This window comes from Sciurus carolinensis, chromosome 10 (genome assembly GCF_902686445.1).
Source record: "Sciurus carolinensis chromosome 10, mSciCar1.2, whole genome shotgun sequence".
Taxonomy (NCBI): Eukaryota; Metazoa; Chordata; class Mammalia; order Rodentia; family Sciuridae; genus Sciurus; species Sciurus carolinensis.
In genome coordinates this window covers 96620816-96643813 of record NC_062222.1, presented here as the reverse complement: position 1 = coordinate 96643813, position 22998 = coordinate 96620816, and the positions used below count along the sequence as shown (strand labels likewise).

The window sequence follows — 22998 nt, the reverse complement described above, 5'->3', positions numbered from 1 at the left end:
TTGAATTTTTATTTTGGAGACAGGGTCTTGTCGGTTGCCCAGGCTGTTCTTGAACTCCTGGGCTCAAGTTATCCTCCTGTCTGTCTTCTTAGTAGCTGGGAGCACACAGTCACACAGTGTCATACTCGGCTCACAGCTTTCAATTTTTATTTTATAGGTGACTTCAGGATTTATAGTATACATCTTTAACTTTGCATGGAACTTGCAGTATACATCTTCGTGTTACACCACTTTGTGTAGTATGGTATATCTCCACTTCCTCATTTCTGACTTTTGTGCTATTTGCATCATGTATTTTACTCTACTTTGTCTTATAAATCCCACAATGCATTTTTATTATTTTTTCTTTAAACAAGCAATTCTTTTTTAAAGATATTTTGAAAAATAGGAAAAGGTATTTTGTATTTATCCACATTCTTACCATTTCCCATACTCTACGTTCTTTTGTTTGAATCTAGATTTTATCTGGTATCATTTCTGTGCTTTGGAAAAACTTTCCTTAATGTTTCTTATAGGGCAGATCGGCTACTGATGAATTCTTTCAGCTTTTGAATGTCTGAAAAATTCCTTATTTCACTTTCATTTTGAACTGAATTTCTGCTGGTCATGAAATTCTATATTAATAGATTCTGCCTCACTGTCTCCAGTTGTTTTTGTTGAAACATTGTTACTCTTCTTTTTTTTATTATTTTAATTCATTGTACACAAATGGGGTACAGTTATTGTTCCTCTGGTTGTACATGGAGTAGAGTCACACTATTTGCATAACCATACATATACATAGGGTAATGATGTTTGTCTCATTCTATTATTTTTCCTTCCCCAAATCCCCTCCCCACCCCTCATTTTTCTTTATTCAATCCATCTTTCCTCCATTCTTGTCTCCCTCCCACCCCCTTATGTATTATCATCCACTTATCAGAGAAATCATTTGACCTTTTTTTTTTTTCAGATTGGCTTATTTCACTTAGCATGATATTCTCCAACTCCATCCATTTATCTGCAAATGCCATACACAATGGAATATTATTCAGTCATAAAGAAGAATAAAATTTTGCCATTTTCAGGTGAATGGATGGGGTTATTCTTCTTTTGTCTGTTTGTTTCTTTGCCTGTATGGGAGTCTTAACCTTATTAGTGGTTTGATGCACTGATATGGATTAATTGCGTGGTAACTGTAGGCAGGTGGGGAGTGGCTGGAGAAGGTACGTCACTGGGGGTGTGCCTTGGGGTATGTATTTTGTCCTCGGTTGCCATTTTCCTCTGTCATGTCCCTCTGCCATGATGTTCTGCCTCATCTTGGGTCCAGAGCTATGGAATTGGCTAACCATGGACTGAACCTCGGCAGCAAAGAGCCAAAATACAATTTTCCTTCTCTAAATTGTTCTCGTCAGGTATTTTGGTCACAGTGATGTAGAGCTGACCAACACACTAAGTCTCCACTCCTCACACGCCTTCCTGGGAAGCCTCCATCTCTATTGCATGACTGATGCTTTCAGAGCTCTTGCAACAGTGTCTCTCACCACCCCAGCCTCAAGCTCCAAGAGAACTGTGGTTGTCACAGACTTTACTCTTTCCCTAGCACCTAACACCATGACGGGTGATCAATGAGAACTTTCTGAGTATGTAAACAAGGGGAAAAAGACAAAAATTATTCTAAAATATTACCCATTACCATCTCTGAATGTGTGCACTCTTTCTTTCAAGAAATAAAAAAAATTTTATTTTAAAAAGTTCTATTTAAAAAATTTTGAAATTTGTTCTTTTTAGTTATACATGTCAGTAGAATGTATTTTGACATATTATACATACATGGAGTATAACTTCCCATTCTTGTGGTTGTACATGATGTGGAGTTATATGGAGTTATGCTGACCATGTATTCATATATGAACATAGGAAAATTGTGTCAAATTCATTCTCTTTCCTTTTCCCATCCTTCTCCCTTCCCTTCATTTCCTTTTGTCTAACCCAATGAACTTCTACTCTTTCCTCCCCTCCCTTACTGTGTGTTACCATCTGCATATCAGAGAGAATATTCAGCTTTTGGAATTAGGTTATTTTACTTAGCATGATAGTCTTCAGTTCATCCTTTTACCAGCAAATGCCATAATTTCCTTCTTCTTTATGGCTGAGTAATATTCCACTGTGTATATATACCACATTAAAATTTTCTGTTATAAAACAAACATGGTGGCAATTGCTTGTAATCCCAGCAACTTGGAAAGTGGAGGCAGGAGGAGTCCAAGTTCTAGTTCAGCCTGGGAAACTTAGTGAGGCCTTCTCTCAAAATGAAAAAAAAGATGAAACTTTTTGGTAGAGTTTTTTGGTAGAGATGAAATTCAGTGGTAGTAGCTCTGGGTTCAATCCCCAGTATCTATATCTATCTATCTATCTACCTATCTATCTATCTATGTGAGTATATTTATATGATATAATTATATACAAGTATTATTTATTTCTTTTTCAATGAGAAAAATACAGCATATTTTATATTAAAATAATATTTGAGTACCTGCTACATTGTTGGCATTGTAAGACCTGGGCTTGTGGAAAATTATGGGAGGAGGAGAAACACACAAATGTGAATAGCACTGCACTTTATTAATATACAATAATATAATAATTGGAGAAAAGATATTAATATTAAAATCAATCACAATTTGATTAATGAAGTCATGTTTGAATAGTGCTTATAAATTATCAGATGACTTTACTGATCTAATCTCCACAGTGGCATAACGTGTGTTATTTCCCCCGTTTCCTAAGGCACCCTGCACTTCTAGTTGTTGGCAGCATAAGGCATAAGTAACATGATCAGTGGCATTTGGTGTTTGCCATTCCCCAGGGACAGAATGTTGAGCCACTGAGTTTGTGTCTCATTTTATTTTACTATATTTTTTTCTCTCTCACCCACTGTCTGGACTTCTACCCTTTGCCCTGCTCTCCAAGAGCTTCTTGCCTCTATGCTGCTCATTGGCTGCCTACTCACCTCTTCTTCCTAATCGCTGCGGTCCCCTTACCTGAATCTAGTCTGTTGGAGGCGACCCATTTTTCAAAAAACCACCTCTTCCTTCTGTTTCTCTGATTCCCAAACTGAACTGTTATTTCTGCCCCCAGATAACCCAGGGCTGGAAGCTCCTTGCCTGCTTGAGCTCGGCCGTGTGTGTGGCCTGGGGGCTGGGAGTCCAGACAGATGCATGGTGGGGTGAGCCCACCTCAAACCTGGAGGGTCACCAGAAAGGAGATACAGGCTGACAGAGACTGAGACTCACAGCAGCAACCGGCAGACAGAGGTGTGGGCAGAGGGACAAGGACCTGTTTCTGTGAGTGTCTCAAAGAAGCAGAGGTGGCACTGCAATATGAGTTAACACACGGTCGGAAAGAGTCAGGACCACTTCCTTTTTCACTGCTGATATATTTTGATTAAGAAAAGACAAAATGGCAGGGATAATAAGAATGATATTATTATTTATCCTAAATAATGTCATACCTGCTCTTCAAGGTCTGGGAATCAAAGTTGGAAAATCCTGTGATAATTTGAATTCGTGCCTGTTTCACTCATTTCTCTTCTACAACTTGCAGGGCCCAGTATTACTACAGTTGTGGAAGAGAGTCTGTAATTTGGACAATACCTCATTCTGCATTGTTTATCCAGCCGTCTAAAAGGATCCAGAGTCTGGCACAGCCCAACAGATTCAAAAGACTGCCTCTACTAAATCGGTAGAGTATCTTGAGAATCTCCATAAATCCTGATCTAATCTGGTTAAGTGTCACAATACTGTTGTCCTAATTTTAGCATGTGCAATTTCATGAGCTAAAAGTCCATTTGTTTTCCAGAGTGTCAGGTAAAAAAGCCAAATATTTGTAGAAACTGTAGCCAATCAGAAGATCATCATCAATAATTACATTTGACTCAAATTGTGGTGAAACTAAAATTCACATTAGACCTTATCATTGTTTTAATTTTCTTTTAATTGTTAGCCAATTAAAAGGAAATTTCTCAGTGCTAGAGTATTTGCCTAGCATTCATGAGGCCCTGGGTTTTGTCCTCCAGCACCACACAATCAGAAAAAAACCAAAAGGGAAATCAGCAAATGAACATCACAGACTTTTGCAATTTGTAGAACTTGATGTTCTTTTATATCTCACCTCTTCCTTCTGTTTCTCTGATTCCCAAACTGAACTGTTATTTCTGCCCCCAGATAACCCAGTGACTTGGCAGATGCTTTTGCTTTGAATACTGAATTTCTCCTTCTCCTTAAAAGATAGCTTAGGTGCTGCCTTCCCCAGGGAAGCTGATTGTGATATAGTTGTTGGAAAGTGACTTTGACATGAGGTTGTGTTAGTGAATAGGTTCAGTGTACAGATGTGGGGAGGCAACATTGCTACCCTGTGGTTAGGACACACTGGGTCTATGTAACCAGTGTGAACACTATGCCTTAAGAAGGTAGCAATCCATTTGAGACTGTTCAGAAGGAGGTAAATGAAACATCCAGGCTTCTGGAAATTGTTACATGAAAAAAGTTAAGAGAAATGACATGTTTAGCTTAGAGAAGAGACCAAGGAAGCAGTGATAGCTCTGTTCAAATGTGTAAAAGGTTGGCATCTGAAAGAGGAAGAATCGGAAGAAGGGGAGGAAGGAAAATTAATTTAATCAATCCTAGTACAAGAAGTAAAAGAAGGAATTTACTGCAGATGTCAGCTAAGTATGGAAAAATCTTTCTGAATAGCTTTCCAGGAATGGAAATTGGAGCGGGGCAGGGTGAGGGAGAGTGTTCTCTAATCAGCCTCTTACTAGATCTTCAAGTTTGTTAGAATCGTATGAAAGGAAACAAAGTAAGTACTTAGTGAAGATACAGGGATCTCCAAAAATAAAGGTACTGCTACACAGCGTAGGCTCTGGGCACTAGAGAAGCTGATTGGCTAGAATGCTCACCAGCGGACTTGAGTAGGCAGAAGAAAGAATCAGCAAACTTGAAGAGAGTTCATTTGAGGTGATCAGTTCTGAGCAACAGAGAAGAATGGAGTAAAATGAACAGAGGCTCAGAGACTTCTCACCCAGACTTGCATGGGGAGGGAATAAGTAAACCACACGGAGATGTGGGACGGCTGGAAAAAAAAGACAGAAAAAATAGTATTGAGATACAACCAGAGAAGTGAAAAGTTGTACCCCATTTGTGTACAGTGAATCCAAATGCATTCTATAAAAATAAAGGTTAAATAAATAAATAAAATTATTAAAAAATTGAGAAATAAATACAAAGACACTAGAAATATAGTTAAAGTGAGGGCTTGACAGGTGGAAAAGACCTGATGGGTCTGATCCTAACAAAGAGGAGAGGCTTGCAAATGCTTTATTTATCGTGAAACACATCAAGGGGGATTTATTGTGAGAAAAACTTTTTCAAGATAAACAAGAAGCCAGAGGCTGTGGGGAACTTGGCCTGATTGGAGACTTATCACTTGTGCAGCGATTCTTCCTCCTCCAGGCAGCCGGCGCCTCAAGGCTATTTGGGTGCACTGGTATCTCTTTCCACCTCCAGGGAGTTGCATTTGAACCTAGGGCTGTCTGGGCCAATAAATTCCATGGTAGCACAGAATTCTCTTTGAGCAGGAGGTTGCCAAGGCAACGGAGCAGTCTCAGATCGGTGAGATGACACCAAGAGTTCTCAGAGGGGCTCACCTCTGTTTAGAGATGGCTCAGACAAGCACACAATTCATCATGGCTCCCAACAGAGACTTGTGGGACACCATCATGAGGATCAACAGACAAACAAGGGGACTCTTACAAAGAGAGGAGAGGAATAAAGGGCCAGAATGAATATATGAAGAAACAAGGGCCCCAGACACACCAAATTTGAAGAAAAACTTTTACCACCCAAGAAATTCAACAAACTCCAAAGAGGAAAAACTCGAGAGCCACAGCTAGCCACAACATAACCAAACTCAACAGGCAAAGAAAGCCAGAGTCTTGAAAGCAGCCAGAGAGAAGCAAGTCATCACATACCAAGGATCTACAATAAGGTTAATGAATGATTTCTCATCAGAAATGATTGTGGCTGGAAGGCAGTGGGTGGCAGTTAAAGCAGTGAATGAAAAAGACTATCAGCCAAGAATACTCTACCCAGCAGAACTATCCTTCAAAAACGAAGGAGAAATGAATGAAAACTTAATTGATTGGGAATGAATTACCAGTAGACTTGCTACATAAGAAATATTAGAATCCCTGAAGTATCTTTTCAGACACTAGACAATAACTTGAATTTACATGAAGAAATAAGAGGTGCCAATAAAATTAATTATGTAGGTAAATATAAAAAGACAAAATAATATACTTTTTCTTTGTAACTTCTTATTTTCCTCCATGATTTAAAAGAGAGCTGCATAGAACAATAATTATAGTCCTATGTTGGTAGACATACCGTGTATTTTAGAAAAGCACAAAGGAGCAGGTGGAGGATAAACAGACTTGGTCAGGAAGCAAAACTTTTTTTTTTTTGGGTGCTGGGGATTGAACCCAGTGCCTTGTGCTTGCAAGGCACGCACTCTACCAACTGAGTTATCCCCCTCGTCCCCACAAAACATTTTTATATGTTGTTGGATTTGGTTCGTTAGTATTTTTTTTTTTGTCTGTATTCTTTTTTTTTTCCCCTGCAGTGCTGGGAATTGAACCCAGGGCCTTGTGTTTGTGACACAAGCACTCTACCAACTGAGCTATATCCCCAGCCTGGTTTGTTAGTATTTTGATGTGAACTGTGGCATGTAGATTTGAATTTGGTTTGCTGGTGTTTTGATGTGGATCTCTGTGTGTATATTCACAAGAGATAAACAAAAGAGATCTCAAATCATAACCTCACCTTTTCACCTTAAGAAATTACTAAAAAAAACAAATTAACTCAAAACACAAAGAAGGAAGGAAATAATAAAGGTGGAAATCAATGAAACAGAGATTAGAAAACCAGAAAATGACAAACCCTCCAAAGTTGATTCTTTGGAAACTGACAAAATTGACAAGCCTTTGGCTAGGTTAATCAACACAAAAAAGAGAGACCCAAGTTAGTAAAATCAGGGGAAAAAATAAGAAACCTTTCTAAGGGGTTATTTATAAGGAGTTATTACTACTGACCTTACAGAAATAAAAGATTATAAGGGATTACTATGAACAATTAAGGCCAACAAATTAGATAGTCTAGATGAAATGGACATATTCCTAGAAAGACAAACTATTTAAAATGACTCAAGAAAAAATAGGAAGTCTCAAGAGACCCATAATAAGTAAAGGGAATCCAATTAATAGTTTTCAAAAAACCTCCCTATAAAGAACAGCTCAGGAAGAGTAATTTCATTACATGCAAGTGAATCATTGGTGAATTTTATTACATGTTTGAGAAGAATTAACATCAAACTCTTCTGCTCATTCCAAAAAGTAGGACACTTCCCAACTCATTCTATTTGATTTGTATCATCCTGATACAAAAGCAGAAAAGAGCATTTTATATTTTAAAAACCAATATTTCTTGTGAATATACACGCAGAGATCCACACCAAAACAGCAGCAAACCAAATCCAAATGTACACGCAATAATTCACATCAATATATTGGCAAATCAAATCCAATAATATATAAAAATATTGTACTTCCTGACTGAGATGGTTAACAATGATAAAACCAATAAAATCAATGTAATACACCTAATTAGTAGAAGAAAAAAAATCTGCATGATCATCTCAGTACACCCAGCAGAAGTGTTTGACAACATTTAACACACTTTCATAATAAAAATGCTCTGTAAACTAGGCTTATGCTGGGACTGTGGCTTAGTGGCAGAGTGCTTGCCTGGCATATGTGAGACCCTGGGTTCGATCCCCAGCACGACATAAAAAAAAAAAAAATCAATAAAATAAAGGTATTTAAAAAAAAAAAAAAAAAACTAGGCTTAGAAGGGAACCTACTCAACTTTATAAAGGGCATCTACAAAAATACCTCAGTAAACACAACTGATGGTGAAATACTTTCTCCCTAAGATTAGAACAATACAAGATTGTGAGTTTTCACTATTTCTATTTAATATCATACCAGAAATTCAGTATACACAAACCCACTCACATATTACATATCACAAGATAAAATGTACTACTTATTGTGGATTATAGTAAATAAATTTTGATAAACACCAATCTGTTTGAAAAAGCACTAATGATTATAGGAAAAGATCTTCCTAAGATGGAAACAGTATGCATAATTGATTGGAAGTTGATTATAGCAATGACAAATTCAATTATTGTCCCCCATATTCAATATATATGACATTTTTTGTGTGTGTGTGTGGTGCTAGGATTAAACCCAGGACCTTGTACATGCAAAACAAGCACTGTACCAACTGAGTTATATCCCCAGCCCTGTATATGACATTTTATATTTCCATTTGCATATAGGTCCCTCAATGATAATGTAGTAAGAAGTTCTCTTCAAGTGCCTGATCCTTCACCCCGGGTTTTACGACTGTCAATTGCCAAAAGCGTAGATCCTAATTATGTTCCTCCAAAAAATGTAAGTGGCCTATGTGAAAGAACCAGTTCTTGATTGACTTTATAACATAATACTCTTTTAAGTCTGGGTGCGTATTTTTCTTTTCTTCCTTTGTACTTCTCCTCTCAATAAGTGAATGTTTCTAACCCTTCTATACTTACTATATTGGTCAGGAGTGGATCAGAGAAGCAGAACCATGAGTGATGTGGATAAGGGCTTTATTACAGAGATGAAGCATTAGACAATTGTGGAGCCAGTGGCAAAGTCTATGGAAGGCTGATATGGCATCTAGGACTTGGTCCTGGTAATAGATCTAGAAGCAATGAGAGGTGGTAGAGATAGGTATGTGGCTCCCTGGAAGGTGTCTGGGCAATGGGAGTCTAACCTCCTCAGGGTGGAAGGGCTGATTCTAAAGGTAAGGAAGGTTCAACAGCATTTAGGGGCTTAAAGTCTCCAGGTTCCTTGGAAACCACCCCTGTGTCCCCATTTCAATTTTCAAGCTCCTAGTCCCTCCCAATCACTGCCCCAACTTTAACATAGGGTCTGTGCAGGATTTTCATTTGAACTTACCTACCCACAGAATTAGATTTTTGCTTTTCAGAATTTTCTGCCCTCTGACAATAGAAGATAAGGGTTTTTATTTTTTTTTAGGGAAAACACAGCAAATTTCTGCTCCCTTATCAGAACTTTCAGGTGGGAATTCAAAGGCCTGAGCTGATCTTATCTTTTCTCAATTTCTCCAGTATACTTACAAACAACCAGCCAACCTCATTGTTGTTCTTTATTCCATGACAGTGTTCTTTGACAGCAACTGTTGATCATCCAAAGCCTTTGTTTCTGTTTTGCTACTGCATGTCATGAGCTACCTGTGGGGATTTTTTTAGACCACTAACAATGGGCTCATTAATGCCTCTAAAGCTAATCAGCTCAGAAAACAAATCCCAGATAATCTTGAACCCATATAGATAATCTTTCCTTTGGTATGAAGCAGCAACCAGTTCAGGTTGTTGACCATACCAAACACCCTAAACTTAGTGGCATAAAACATCAATTTTATTATGCTCAAGGATTTTATGAATGAGAGATTCTAACAGGGAAATAAGTAATATTTGTCTCAGCTTCTCAACTGGAAATCTTGGAAAATTACTTAAGTGTCTGAAGAAGTAAGGGACTGGTATCAGCTGGAGGTTCCTTCATGTTTTCATCAATTTAAGGCTCTGTAACCTAATACCCTAGCCTGGGTACTCAAACAGAAGATATTTATATCTCACAGTTATGGTGGTTGGGAAGCCCAACCAGCAGATTCTGTTCTTGGTGAGGGTCTATTTCCTAGCTTGCAGATGGCCGCCATATTGTTGTGTGCTCACACGACCTCTTTTTGAAAATTGGGATGTGTGTGGTAGGGGAGAGGTAAAAAGGTAGAGAATACTCTGGTCTCTTTTCTTATAAGAACACTAATCCCTTTATGGAGGTTCCCTTCTCATGACCTCATCTTACCTTAATTACCTTCCAAAGACCCCAGCTACTAATTTCAACACAGTTGAGAGCAGGCCTTCAACATAAGAATTTTGGAGAGGCACGAACATTCAGTCTATAACAACATGCATGTGTGCTGTCTAGGCTGGTAATGACTTGAGTCTTGACTCAGTTGATAATGTGTACAGAGCACCTTCCCAAGCCCTCTCCATGTGGCAAAGACCTCTCTACTTGGCAGCCAAGTTCTGAGAAGTATACTAAATTGGAGTGCCCTGAGGGTGAGCATTCCAAGAGAATAGGAGGCAGCTACCTGGTTTTTGATGACTTGCCTTTGGAAGTCATGTGTCACCACAATTATACTCTATTGATTGATGCAGGTATGTGTGGTCTGGCTGGATTCAGGGGGCGGGAATGCAAACCCTACTTTCCAATGAGAGAAGTGTCAAAGAATTTATAGGCACTAAAAAAAAGCCCCTGCCACACCCAGTGATGTGAGTCTTTTGGTATCCTTGAGCATATTCCTAGTGAATAGTCTTATGTTTTAAATTTCAAATTTAAAAATCAAATTTTCTTAGACTTTCAGGTTTTGCTTATATATTTTATTATATTTATAATTCGAGCAGTTTTAATAATTAATTTTAAGAATCCCAAAAAATGTTTGGTTATGTTTCCAAACCTAGTTAATAAAATCCTTCAAACAACTTAAACTACATTCATAAATATATTACATTTGATTGATTTTCAGGTACTTTACTCATCTACATAAGCAAACAAAATCTTCTGAAATACTAAAGCAATACTTTAAAATTTATCCTGTTAAGTTAATAAACATGGCGAAGCTCAAGTTTTTTTTAATATTGTAAGAATAAACAAAGTTAAGATTTTAATTTAATGTCACAATTCTAAATTGATTAGTCAGTTATACATTTCTAATAGCAGTTGTAAATTTCTCACTCTCTTAAACATCCACCTGGTATTTATTTTATATACATATAGTTTTATTGTAATAATATTAAACTTATTGAAAAGTTGTAAAAATTCACATTTTATTCCCTTTGCTTTATCATTCTCTCTCCTCCATGTGTGTTGTGAATAATTTTTCCCCTGAATAATTTTTGAGACAAGCTAGTTCATAAAAGTATACGATATCCCCTTTTCCCTAAATATTTCAGTGCTAAGTTTCTAAAAACAAGGACATTGTATTATTTAACCACAGAATAAAAGCTTTATCAAAATCAGGAAATTTAGTATTGATACAAAAGTACTGTATCTACCCTATGATCCATGTTCAAATTCATCATCTGTCACACATACTTATTCTTAACAAAGTGTTAATTTCATGATTTGATTCCCTTAGGGTTTCTTTTTTTACAGTTAATTATTAATCTTCCTCAAGTTTAACAATAATACATGTTCTCAAGGGAAGTCAAGGTACTTTCACAGGTGCCTGAGGTCACTTGCCACCGGAGACTTTGGATGGATGAACTGGAGGAAGTCTTCCTATTCAATGGCTGGTCATGTTGAGTCCCTTCTTATAGTACATTTTTTGGAGCCTGCACAACTTAAAAATAGGCTGTAGCTCAGTGGTAGAGCGCTCGCCCTGTGTTCAATCCCAGTACTACAAAACACACAAAACAAAAACCAATCAAAACTTAAAAATGAGTCACTCTCACGGCTCACTTAGTCCATATCTGTGATTCTCTGACTGCTTTCTGAGGTCCTGCAGCTCCTTCCTAGACGCATCAACCTGTTGGGAATTTTTAGATTTTTAACTTTTGAGAGACTCTGACTCTTCAGACTCCTATTTCCTATCTGGCAGATACCTTTGAGTACAATGCACTTGAACTCTGGCTATCCCACTTGGCTTTGTCTTACTTGCTGTCCTAGTTCATAAGGTCATTCTACTTCCCATCCCCCCCATCTTCCTCAGTCTCTGTTTTCCTAGAATAAAAATTCTAGAACTAAAATCACTGGGTCAAGAAAGTGCGTGAACATTTTGGAGGTGATGTATGTAAGATTCCAAAACATGGTCCCTAAAAGTGGCTTTGATTTGCATTTTTGCTTGCATTCGTTGTCTGCCTTTCCACTGTACTCCAGCCAACATGAAATACTACTTATTTTGCAAAATGTTAATTGTGTAGTAACGCAGTACGTCTTTAAAAATTTTTGGATTTCTTTGATAATAATAAAGTCAGGTAGTTCCCCTCATTTATTTACCATGCATACTTTTTTTCTGAAAAATTTATCTCTTCATGGTTTTAATTGTTTTTCTACTGGCCTGTATGTTTTTTAATCAGTTTATTAAAGTTCTTTACATATTAAGGACATTAATTCTTCATCTGTTATATATGGTACTCTCCTCAGCTTATAATTTTAAATTCTTGAATTTTAATTTATATAAAGCACATAGATCTTAAGTGTGTAGTTTAATAAGCTTTTAACAAATGTATATATCTATTCCATAACTACTCAAATCAAGATACACAACATATCCGCTCTTCCAGAATGTTTCCTTCTGATTATTTCCAGTCAATTCCTAATCTAATCCTTGCCCTAGAGGCAACTACTGTTCAGATTCCTATCAACACTCACTAGTTTTGGCTGCTCTTGAACTTGATTTATATGAAATCATGCAGTCGGGTATGGTGGCTCATGCTTATAATCCCAATGGCTCAGGAGACTGAGGCAGGAGGATCTCAGGCTTAAAGTCAGCCTCTGCAAAAGCAAGGCACTAAGCGACTCAGTGACACCCTGTCTCTAAAGAAAATGCAAAATAGGGCTGGGGATGTGGCTCAGTTTCCCAGTGCCCCTAAGTTCAATCCCCAGTCTCCCCCAACTTAAAAAAAAAAAAAAAAAAAAAAAAACCCTAAATGAAATCATACAATATATACTCTTTAGTATCTGGCTTTTTTTCACTCAGTCAACATACTGTTTTTAAGGTTCATGCATACTATTGAGTGTATCAGTACATTGTGTTCTTTTTTTTATTAATGATTATTCCATTGTAAAACTACATCAATTCTTTTTTATTCCTTTGATGGACATTTGGGATATTTCCAAATGGGCTATCAAAAATAAAGTTGCAAGAGGGGTGGGAAGGGTGTGGGGGATAGGAAAAAAATAACAGAATGAATCAAACACCATTACCCTATGTAAATGTATGATTACACAAATCGTATGCCTCTACTTCATGTACAGAGAAACAAGTTGTACCCCATTTGTTTACAATAAAAAAAAATTAAAAAAAAAGAATAAAGTTGCTATGCACATTCATATTACAGATATTTTTGTGAACACATGCTTTCATTTCTTTAGGATAAATACATAACAGTAGAATTGTCGAGTCACAGGGTAGGTATAGATTTAACTTTATAATACACCATTATTTTCCAGGTGAATGTATCATCCCCCCACCACCCAACGCACACCCCGGACCTTGGGGGTTGAACTTAAGGCCTCACACCTGCTAAGCACTCTATGGCTGAGCCACACCCCCTTATTTTCGTTCAGCTGTGTGTAAGTGGTCCAGAGGCTTCAGACTGGCCTGCATTTGTCATCGTCCCTTTTTAGGAGTTTGGACATTTCAGCGAGACAGTGGTGTCTCATAGTGATTTTTGCTTGCTTTTCCAGGCCACGCATGGATGTTCAGCAATTGCCCTGTGCTTCTTGGCATCTGTAGCTTCTTCTGTCATTGAGTAGTAGTTGTATCTTGGTTTGATTTGTTTTGTTTTTTTATCACATTCTTCAGGATTTTCCACATCAAATAATTTGTGTTTGAACAGAGTTGTCTGTTTTTATTAGGCTTAAAAAATTAGGTGGTAATACTTACACTTTATGGATGTTTTCAAATTTTATTTAGTTTTGAATATATGTCTTTTCCTCAGGGCTATGAATTTGCAAATATTTTCTATGGCTAACCTATTAATTTTATTAAAGGTATCATTTGATGAGAAAAAATGTTTCAAATTTGATAAAATTTAATTTGTCAATCTTTACTTTTATGGTTAATGCTTTTGGTGTCCTGGCTAAGAAATATTTGTCTATTGTACGCTCATGAAGGTTTTCTATGTTTTCCTATAGATGCCTTAGTATTTTTACTTTTGTGTTTTTATGTATATGATTCACTTTGAATTATTTTTTTCTGCATGTGTGAGGTACAGGTTGAAGCCCCCTGGTCCAAACTCCCAGTAGCCCCCCACCAGCCCGAACACCACTTTAGAATGGGAAAAAAACATTCTTCTTTGGGCCCAGAGCTTTCTTTGTCCCCTGCTTCCTGTGGTTCTGCATGTCTTTCTCATCCATTGCCGACAGGGTAGTCTCCAGCTTTGATCATGCTTCCTGTCTAGTGAAGGCTAATGGTTCTTTCCTGCAATGTACCCCAATCCGCCAAAAAAAGAGCATCCTTCCTGGTCTTCTCCCACCTTTCCTCTGATAGCTCTTCATTTTTTTTTTAACCTTTTCTTTTGAGTACCAAATAATCTTAATTATTTGCCTATAGGTCTAGGTTCTTTATAAATTGAAAATTGCATTAAGGAAAAGAACTGCATTTTATTATGTCTTACATAACATACTTGATTAAGAAATATTTGTTTAATGAATTGAATTAATGAATGATTGTTTTATTTCCTTTTAGATTGGAAGGCTTAATTGTTGAAGGCGATGGTTGCCATATACTTCGATTTGCCAGAGTCTGATAGGAGACAAAAGCTTTATTCATAGGAAATGCTTAAATGCTTAATTAGTCCTTCACAGTGTTGTACAAACATGCAGGACCTTTGGTTGGAATTCCATATTTGCCATTTACTAACTACGTAAACCATGGAACCTCAAGTGCCTTAGTTACTCCATTAGTGAAATAGAAATAAAAATGATACTCCAGGAAAGAAATAAACTAATTACATGTAAAACAGTCAGTGTTAATATCATCATGATCCTCATTTAAATAACATAAGAAAGAATTTGGGAAATACTTTATGTATACCATATTTATCTGTTTTTTGGGGAGGTACTGGGGATTGAACTCAGGGGCACTCGACCACTGAGCCACATCCCCAGCCCTATTTTGTATTTTATTTAGAGACAGGATCTCACTGAGTTGCTTAGCACCTCACTTTTGCTGAGGCTGGCTTTGAACTCATTATCGTACTGAGACGACCATATTTTTTCCACCCATAGTTAAAGACTTATTTTATTTTCAGTTGTTGACTATATTCCCTTTCAAAGTCTTGTATAAGAAGTTACTTAAATACAAGTAATTTAAATAGAAGACCATGTAATTTGATCTCATTTTCATAATCACAAATGAGGAGGCCAGGCATGGTATTGCATACCTGTAATCCCAGCGGCTCAGGAGGCTAAGGCAGGAGAATCATGAATTCGAAACCAGCCTCAGCAAAAGCTAGGTCCTAAGCAACTCGGTGAGACCTTGTCTCTAAATAAAATACAAAATAGAGCTGGGGATATGGCTCAATGGTCAAGTGCCCCTGAGTTCAATTCTGGGTACCTGAAAAAAAAAAGAATGATTTGGGGGTCCAAAGGAGGTTTACGGTTTTGCTTTCTTCTTGTTGGCTTCAGTTTTTTTCTTTTCTTATTTATTCCAATGAGAAGAGAACCACTTAAATTCTTTTTGGCATGGTGATAATATAAGCCCCAGTTTCCAAAGGGCAAAAATAATGAAGAACAAAGCAGACTCTTACCTGGTAAAGCATTCTCATGTGATAGGGTTGAACCTTCCCTGAGTTTATCAGTCTACAAATCAATATTACCATTTAATTTTGAGTCAGTATGTAACATTGTTTGTTGTTTCCTCTACCTCTGTAGTTTAACAGTTAAGTTCCTGAAAAGTTGGTTTGGAACCCATGTAGTTTGAGAAAGATGGCAATTGATCTTTCCAGGTGTGACCAGGGGTTATTGTAAGAGTCTGATCATTTCTACTGGTTACTGGGAAGCCTGGTCCAGAGATCAGACACTACTTTGTAATCTTGAACTAGATGTTGTTTATTATTTAATACTTACAGGTACTGTTTTATTTTTCTCCTCTAGATTGAAACTAAGATTTCAGCGTCTGCCCTGAGTGCTATCGCAACTCCAAGAATCTTAGACCTTGCCCACCCAAAGATCAAGTCAGAGGGTCTATACTATGAAAGACAAAGAAGTGAAATGCCCATCCGTCCTGTAAGCCATCACTGCCTTGCCGTCCTTCTGCTCTCTTTCTGGTTGATCCTAAGGTGGTTTTTTTGTGGTTGTTGAGGTTGGTTTGTTTGCTTCTATAGGACATAGCCCAAAATCACTGGAAGAAAGAATCTTGGAACAGTAGTCTGTGTCAGGAAGGAAAACCTAGCTACCTGATACAGAGGGATGCAGAGCAGTTGGGTGCAAAGGGCATGGGCTTTGGAGTCACAGGAGCTGGATTCCAATTCCCGCCTCACCACTGCTAGCTTTATCATGTTCAGAGAACCTTCCCGAGCCTTGGTCATTCCACCAGTGTTTGCAAGTGTACTTTGTGCCAAGTACTCTTCCAAGTGAACAAATGCAGCTAAGGTGGGGGGATAAGCAATGAATAAGTAAAAAGATAAGACAGTGCCAGAGAGTGATAAATGTCTTGGAGAAAATGATATAGGAAGTGAGTGACGGGGTATGTGGCATGTAGTAGTTGGGCCGACCCTGGGAGTGAGAAGGGGTCAGTTGAGTAAAGATCTGGGAGGAAGATGTCCCAGCACAGGGAAGAGCACATGCCCAAGCCCTCAGTCTGGGAGGAGCTTGGAGCTGGGTGGAGCTCGGTGAGCCAGGGGAGGGCAGGTAGGGCAGGTGTTGGACTTCCCACTTAGAGGTCTGCTGGGATGTGGTAGCAGGAAGGCATGTGCCCAGCCTGGAGCCTGGCACACTCAGCGGCTTCCCTCCCTCTTCCTCCTTGACGTTCTGCTTTTTTAATTATATTGCCGACTTGGTGCCCTGTCTCAGTTGGGTTTTCAGTAAATATGCTGCTGAAGAAGTGGGAGCAATTTCACCCTCTCTCTGGGAACCTCAGGATTTAATATGGAAAACCATCCTGGGAACCAAAAACTCTCAGGAGAGTGTCTTGAATTTGCAGGAAAATGACTTAATGCTGTTTTTGTTATAGAAATGGGAATTATAGGCATCTTTCCTTTATTGCTAGAATTGTTTGAGTTTCTTTTTTTTTTTTTTTTAAGGCTTTAATTAAAAAGGGGGGATACTGCTATGGAAAATCATACTGTTAGAACCCAAAACTAACTGGACTCATGCAACACAGAACACTTCCAGGGTTGCTGAGAAGTATTGATTGTTCATCCTATGTATTTTGAATGAGCACTTAACAGAGAGAACAGTAGCCACGTGTCATCCTTATTTTACCAATAAAGTCACATAACAAAGGGCACTCAGGCAGATGTGGTTTTTAAAGTAAGATCAAAGGGGGACTGTCAGTTGACATATTTATCAGCACCAGTTATGAGCCAGAGTTCGTTCTAGCTATTGCCAAATGGGGTGAGGCCCCTCCAGTGGTGTATATTCTAGTGGGGAGAAGTAGACAATAGGCCAAGCCTTACACAAACTAGTGCAGGTGTGGACAGTGCCCTGCAACAGCGTAGATGAGAACCACGGAGGCGCTTCATCAGAGAGGCTGGTTTATTTTGGCCAGTCGGGAAGCCCTGTTTGAGGACTCTGTGTGTGAGTCCAGACACTTGAACAAGGAAGAGGCAGCTGAGCAGAGATGGAGGAAAGACGTTTTCAAGCAAAACGAGCAGGTACAAGGGTCCCGAGCAGGAGAAACTGGACCAGAGGGGCCTCCTGTGGCCAGGGTCATAGGGATGGGGGGAGCTGTTGGGGGGGGGAGATAAGATCAGAGGAGTGGCAGGAGCCCAATCCTACCAGGTATCTTAGACATAGGAAGGAGCTATCGTTAGCAAAATGGGCAGCCGCAGGAAGGGTTTAAAGCCTGCAGAGCCATGGTCCGATTGGGCTTTAGAAAGTGCTTCCTTATGGGGTTGTCATGGTGATGAAGTGGGAGTGATTTGGGCAAATCACTTGTCATGTGACATGCTACCTACTTGTTGGTTCCCTAGTAATTGTCATGGGGAGGCTGCACTGCGCAGGCCAGGGTGGAAGCAGGGACACCTGTTAGGAGTCTGTTGCAGCAGCCCAGGAGAGAAACGGGAGCAACTCAAGTTGAGGATAGCTGTAGAGACAGGAAGCCTGGTGAAAGCTGGGACGTATTTTTGTGTCTCTTTGTTTCCCCTGCAGGTATCCCCGGCAGCCATGATCGCCATACCTAGCTCCCGAACGATAGATCTAGCTAAGTCCAAGCCTGTCCATCAAGATTACCTACCTGCCCGTGATGCCCGATGGCCAGTGTCTTATGCTGCCACCCATTCTGCAATATCTCCTAGAATTCAGGAACTAGCTAATCCAAGTTCAAGGTATGCCAACTTAAGACTAAAATGGAACAGGACAGGTTGGGTTGTGGGGTCAGGGAGAAGGTTGATTGACTTTATTAGTCAATGAAAAGAGTTGTAGAAATTAAAAAATATTTTTTAGTTGTAGATGGGCACAATACCTTTTATTTTTTACTTATTTATATGTGGTGCTGAGGATTGAACCCAAAGCCTCATACATGCTAGGCAAGTGCTCTACCACTGAGCTACAACCCCAGCCCAGAAATTTTTTAAAAATGCAATAACATCTCACTAGTTACTTTTTTGTTTGTTTTGGTACCAGAGATTGAACCCAGGGATGCTTATCCTCTGAGCTACATCCCCAGCCCTTTTTTATATTTTTAATTTAGAGATGGGGTCTTGCTGAATTACTTAGGGTCTCACTAAGTTGCTGAGGCTGGCTTTGAACTTTTGATCCTCCTGCCTCAGCCTCCTGAGCTGCTGGGATTACAGGTGTGTGCCCCTGTGCCCTGCTCACTAGTTACATTTATTGTGACAAATATGTGGTCTTCTTCCAATAAATCTAAAGCTATCAGTAGGGTTAATAGACTAGGCACTGAAACTTAGATCTAGGAGACAGCTCTGAAAGTATGCAGATGAAATATTTATCCAATGTACATCGTTAATTGAAATGAGTTGCAAAACAGCGCACTGTTTTAATTTGTGTAAGAAAAAATACATTTGTTTACAGATGCTCAAGGTAGAACACTTGAACACACACACACACAAAAGAATTAGATATTTTTCAAGACTGATAGAGGACTATAGAGGACTTTTTGGCTTGTTTTAACATTACCAACTTCTTGAAAATTTTCTAGAATTTACTTTCTGTGAAAAGAGCAAAGGCTTTGGAATCTGACAGATATGCAAATCTGGATTTGGTCATAGATCATTCTTACAACCTCTTTGAGCCTTCCTTTTCGTGTCTGTAAATAGAGGTCATGAAAATCTAAATGAGATAATGTCCTAGTGATTGACACATAATGGGTGCTTGGGAAACATTAGTTCCCTTTCTTTGTACATCTTACTCAGGTTGATTTCTTTTCCTTCTGTTTTAGGGTGCCTATGCATATTCTATTTTATGATCCAAATGTCTTTAAAGTCAAGCCGGCAGCTTTGAAAGCACAGTGTTCTTCAAGGATCCAGGAGTTGGCAGAACCTATTGTACGCTAAACATAAAAAGTCACCGCCGTCAGACAGTAGTTATGTATCTATAACATGTGTTAGACGACTTAGTTCCCTACTCTGGTACCGTCCATTACAACTTCCCCAACCGCCCCCCACATACGAGACCTCCAGGGAACACCAACCATGAGCATGAAGTAGCAGTTGCTGCAGATGCCAGTAATTGCTTCTTGGTTTTGAAGGTTTTGGGACTTCAGTATGCAATAAAAGAGAGGCCAAGAGCCCGTCTTGCTATCTTTACTACCTCATCACAAGCATCGTGGCTGCTCATTACTGTGGCAGACCCTAGGACACTTCCTTAGAGGGTTTTGCTTTTCCTTTCTTGGCAAGTTTCATGTTCCTCGTAGCTGATGCTTCCTCTGTCCTTTCTCTGGTAAGTCCTGGGAATTGATAGCATTCTTTAGGGCACTTTGGCAACCTCCCCTCATTACCTAGAAAATAAACTGACACAGCAAGAACCTTTCAGTCAAATTGAACTGCTTTACTAGAGGACAGAGGCACATATAGCAGCGCAGTTCACAAGAGCTAAGCTGTAGAACAACCTAGGTGCCCTTCAACAGATGAATGGATAAAGAAAATCTGGTACATATACACAATGGAGTATTACTTAGCCCATAGAGAACGACTTTATGACATTTGCTGGTAAATGGTGGATCCAGTGACTATCATGCTAAGTGAAATAAGCCAATCCCCAAAGACTAATGGTCAAATATTTTCTCTGATGAGCAGAAGCTAACTCACAATAAGTATGGGGGTAGTGGTAGAAGTTCAGTAGATTAGACAAAAGGAAATGAAGGGAAGGGAGTGGGGAGAGGAAAAGGAAAGACAGTAGAATGAATCTGACCTAACTTTCCTACGTACATATATAAATACACACAGTGAATCTCACCATCATGTACATCCACAAGAAATTAATTTTAAAAAAAGTAACTATGGGCAAATGGCAGGAAGATCAATAGAGGGAAGGGAGCAGGGGGAGGGGAAAAGGAAGGGGAAGGAGAGGTCGTGGTGTCTAAATTAGAATGAGATATATATCCCTTGCTTATACAAGATGTCAAAATGGATTCTATTGTTAGGTATAACTAAAAAGAATCAATAAAAATATTTTAAAAATTGAAATACTTGTCATAATCTGTAGCTGATATTTAGGAAATGGATTGCCTTAAATGATCTCATCTCCACCACCAATCTATTCCTTCACTCTTGCTCAGAGCGACTTACCACAAATGGCAGAGAAAGCAAGATATCGCTTTTACTAGCAGATCTGAAAAATGCTCTATTGTATCTGTCCATAGTTTTTATTTTATTTTATATTCTCTTCACATATCATATTTTATAAATTAAGCTTACTTTTATGGGACAAACCTAGATTTGCATCCAAAGGAATTGTTATGGTTTGGATATGAGGTGTCCCCCAAAACTTCCTATATTAAGTAAGGTAGGAGGTGAAATCTTAGATTATGAGAGTTGTAACCTAACTAATGGATTAATTCATATGATGGATTAATATTTTGAATGGATCAACTGGGAGGTAACTATAGGCAGGTAGGGTGTGGCTGGAGGAGGGGGTCACTGGGATAATGCCTTGGGGATTATATATTTTGTGCCTAGCTCCTGCCATCACTTTCCACTTCCTGACTTATAGGAAATGAGCAACTTTCCTCCACAATGCCCTTCCACCATGATCTGCCCTGTGTTAGGCCTTGAGCAATGGCGTCAATCCCATTGACAATTGACAACAATCCCATGGACTAAACCTTGGAAACCATGAGCCCAAAATAAGCTTTTCCTCCTTTTTTTTTTTTTTTTCTTAGCGGTGCTGGGGATTGAACCCAGGGCCTTGTGCTTGCAAGGCAAGCACTCTACCAACCGACCTATCTCCCCAGCCCGCTTTTCCTCCTCAAAGGTGTTCTTCTTGGGTGTTTGGTCACAGAGACAAAAAGCTGACCAACACAGAAACTTTACTTGAAAACCTATTTTACCATGGATGAGTTCTATCTTTATGATCTTTGCAGTTTTGAACTTGAACTTTGGAATCAGAGTGATCTGAGTTTTTATCTCCCACTAGTTATTTATCAGGTGTGTGATCTTCAACAAATTCCTATCTTCTGTGCCTCAGTTTATGTATAAAGTGAGTTCCTACCACATTATCATAAAGATTAGATGAGAAGATGTATATAATGAAGTATGAATTGAAGAAAAATTGTTTATATATTTAACTATTTGCCTTCTATGTGGGGAGTGGCATATTCATAGAAATGTGTGAAAATATGGCTTAGTCCTTCCACTATATGAATGTCTGTTGACTGCTTTGCCAGGCACTGTGCAAGCACTAGAGATGCCACAAGTGTCACACAGATACAGGCTCTGCTCTCAGGGACTATTTAGCTGGTTAGGAGAGCTGGATCTAATTCACACATTCATAAACAAATGTAAAATTACAACAATACCAAGTGTTATGAAAGAATATTTTGAAATAACAGAATGGAGAACTTTGATCTAGCCAAAGGGGAGACAGGAAGGTATTCCATATAATGGGAACAAGTATTTAGTGGACATTTGTGATTGGGGGACCAACCTACCTCCACCAATTCCTCTTTTTCTTGGTAAGAACCCCAAATTTCCTTTAGGAGAATTATTTTCTCCATTGTTTAAAACTCTATGGGGATTTTTATTCAAGATATTTTGGCCATAGGATGGACATGTGACCCAAACCATCCAGACCCATTGAACTGTCCTCTGGGGCTTTGGATCTTAAGTGGAGTGACATGCAGGTAGTTGGAGCTGTTATTTCTCATTATAGGTAGATGCCCTGATGAGATTTTACTTTGCTCCTGTTACTTCTATTCCTGGAGCTTCTGACTCGTACCCTGGTCTGTTAGTACTCCTTTGACTCAGGAGCATGCTCCTAGCCTTCCAACGAATGCTTTGTTGCAGGTGGGAGGATGCATCAGGGACTGAAAGAAGGTCAGTGTGGCACCAACAGGAAGAAACAAAGAGGTTGTACGATGCCAGTGGAGGCTGAAGGAAGGCAGCAGAACATGTAGGGCACTAGAGGTCAAGTTGAAAGTTACAGTCTTCACCTTATAGTCTTCATGGAAAGCTATTGAAACAACTTAAGCATAGGGAAGACATAATTAGGGTTGTCTTTTGAAAAGGTTACTCTGACAAATTTGGGAGGGGACAGTAGAGGTAGGCAGACCAAGTAAGGAGACTATTAGGTAGATCAGAAAAAAGATGAAAATAGTTTCCTGGCACTATGGAAGATGGAAAGAAATGATAGATTTAAGAGAGACTCAAGGAGATAGATTTGATTGGATTTGGGGAGGGAGAGAAGGAAGCCTTCAAGATAAT

At 38.8% G+C, this 22998-nt stretch overlaps 1 protein-coding gene across 1 annotated transcript in view; it reads left to right on the top strand.

The window, feature by feature from the left end:
• The window catches only part of Thegl (theg spermatid protein like), a 50466-nt gene extending 30810 nt beyond the window's left edge, over positions 1-19656 (top strand). Inside the window, 5 exon segments of the mRNA XM_047566041.1 lie at positions 3586-3723; positions 8440-8554; positions 16052-16183; positions 18269-18444; positions 19518-19656. Of these exon segments, the coding sequence (XP_047421997.1) occupies positions 3586-3723; positions 8440-8554; positions 16052-16183; positions 18269-18444; positions 19518-19632 (676 nt within the window). The 3' untranslated portion in view covers positions 19633-19656.
• Positions 19657-22998: the final 3342 nt, after the last annotated feature.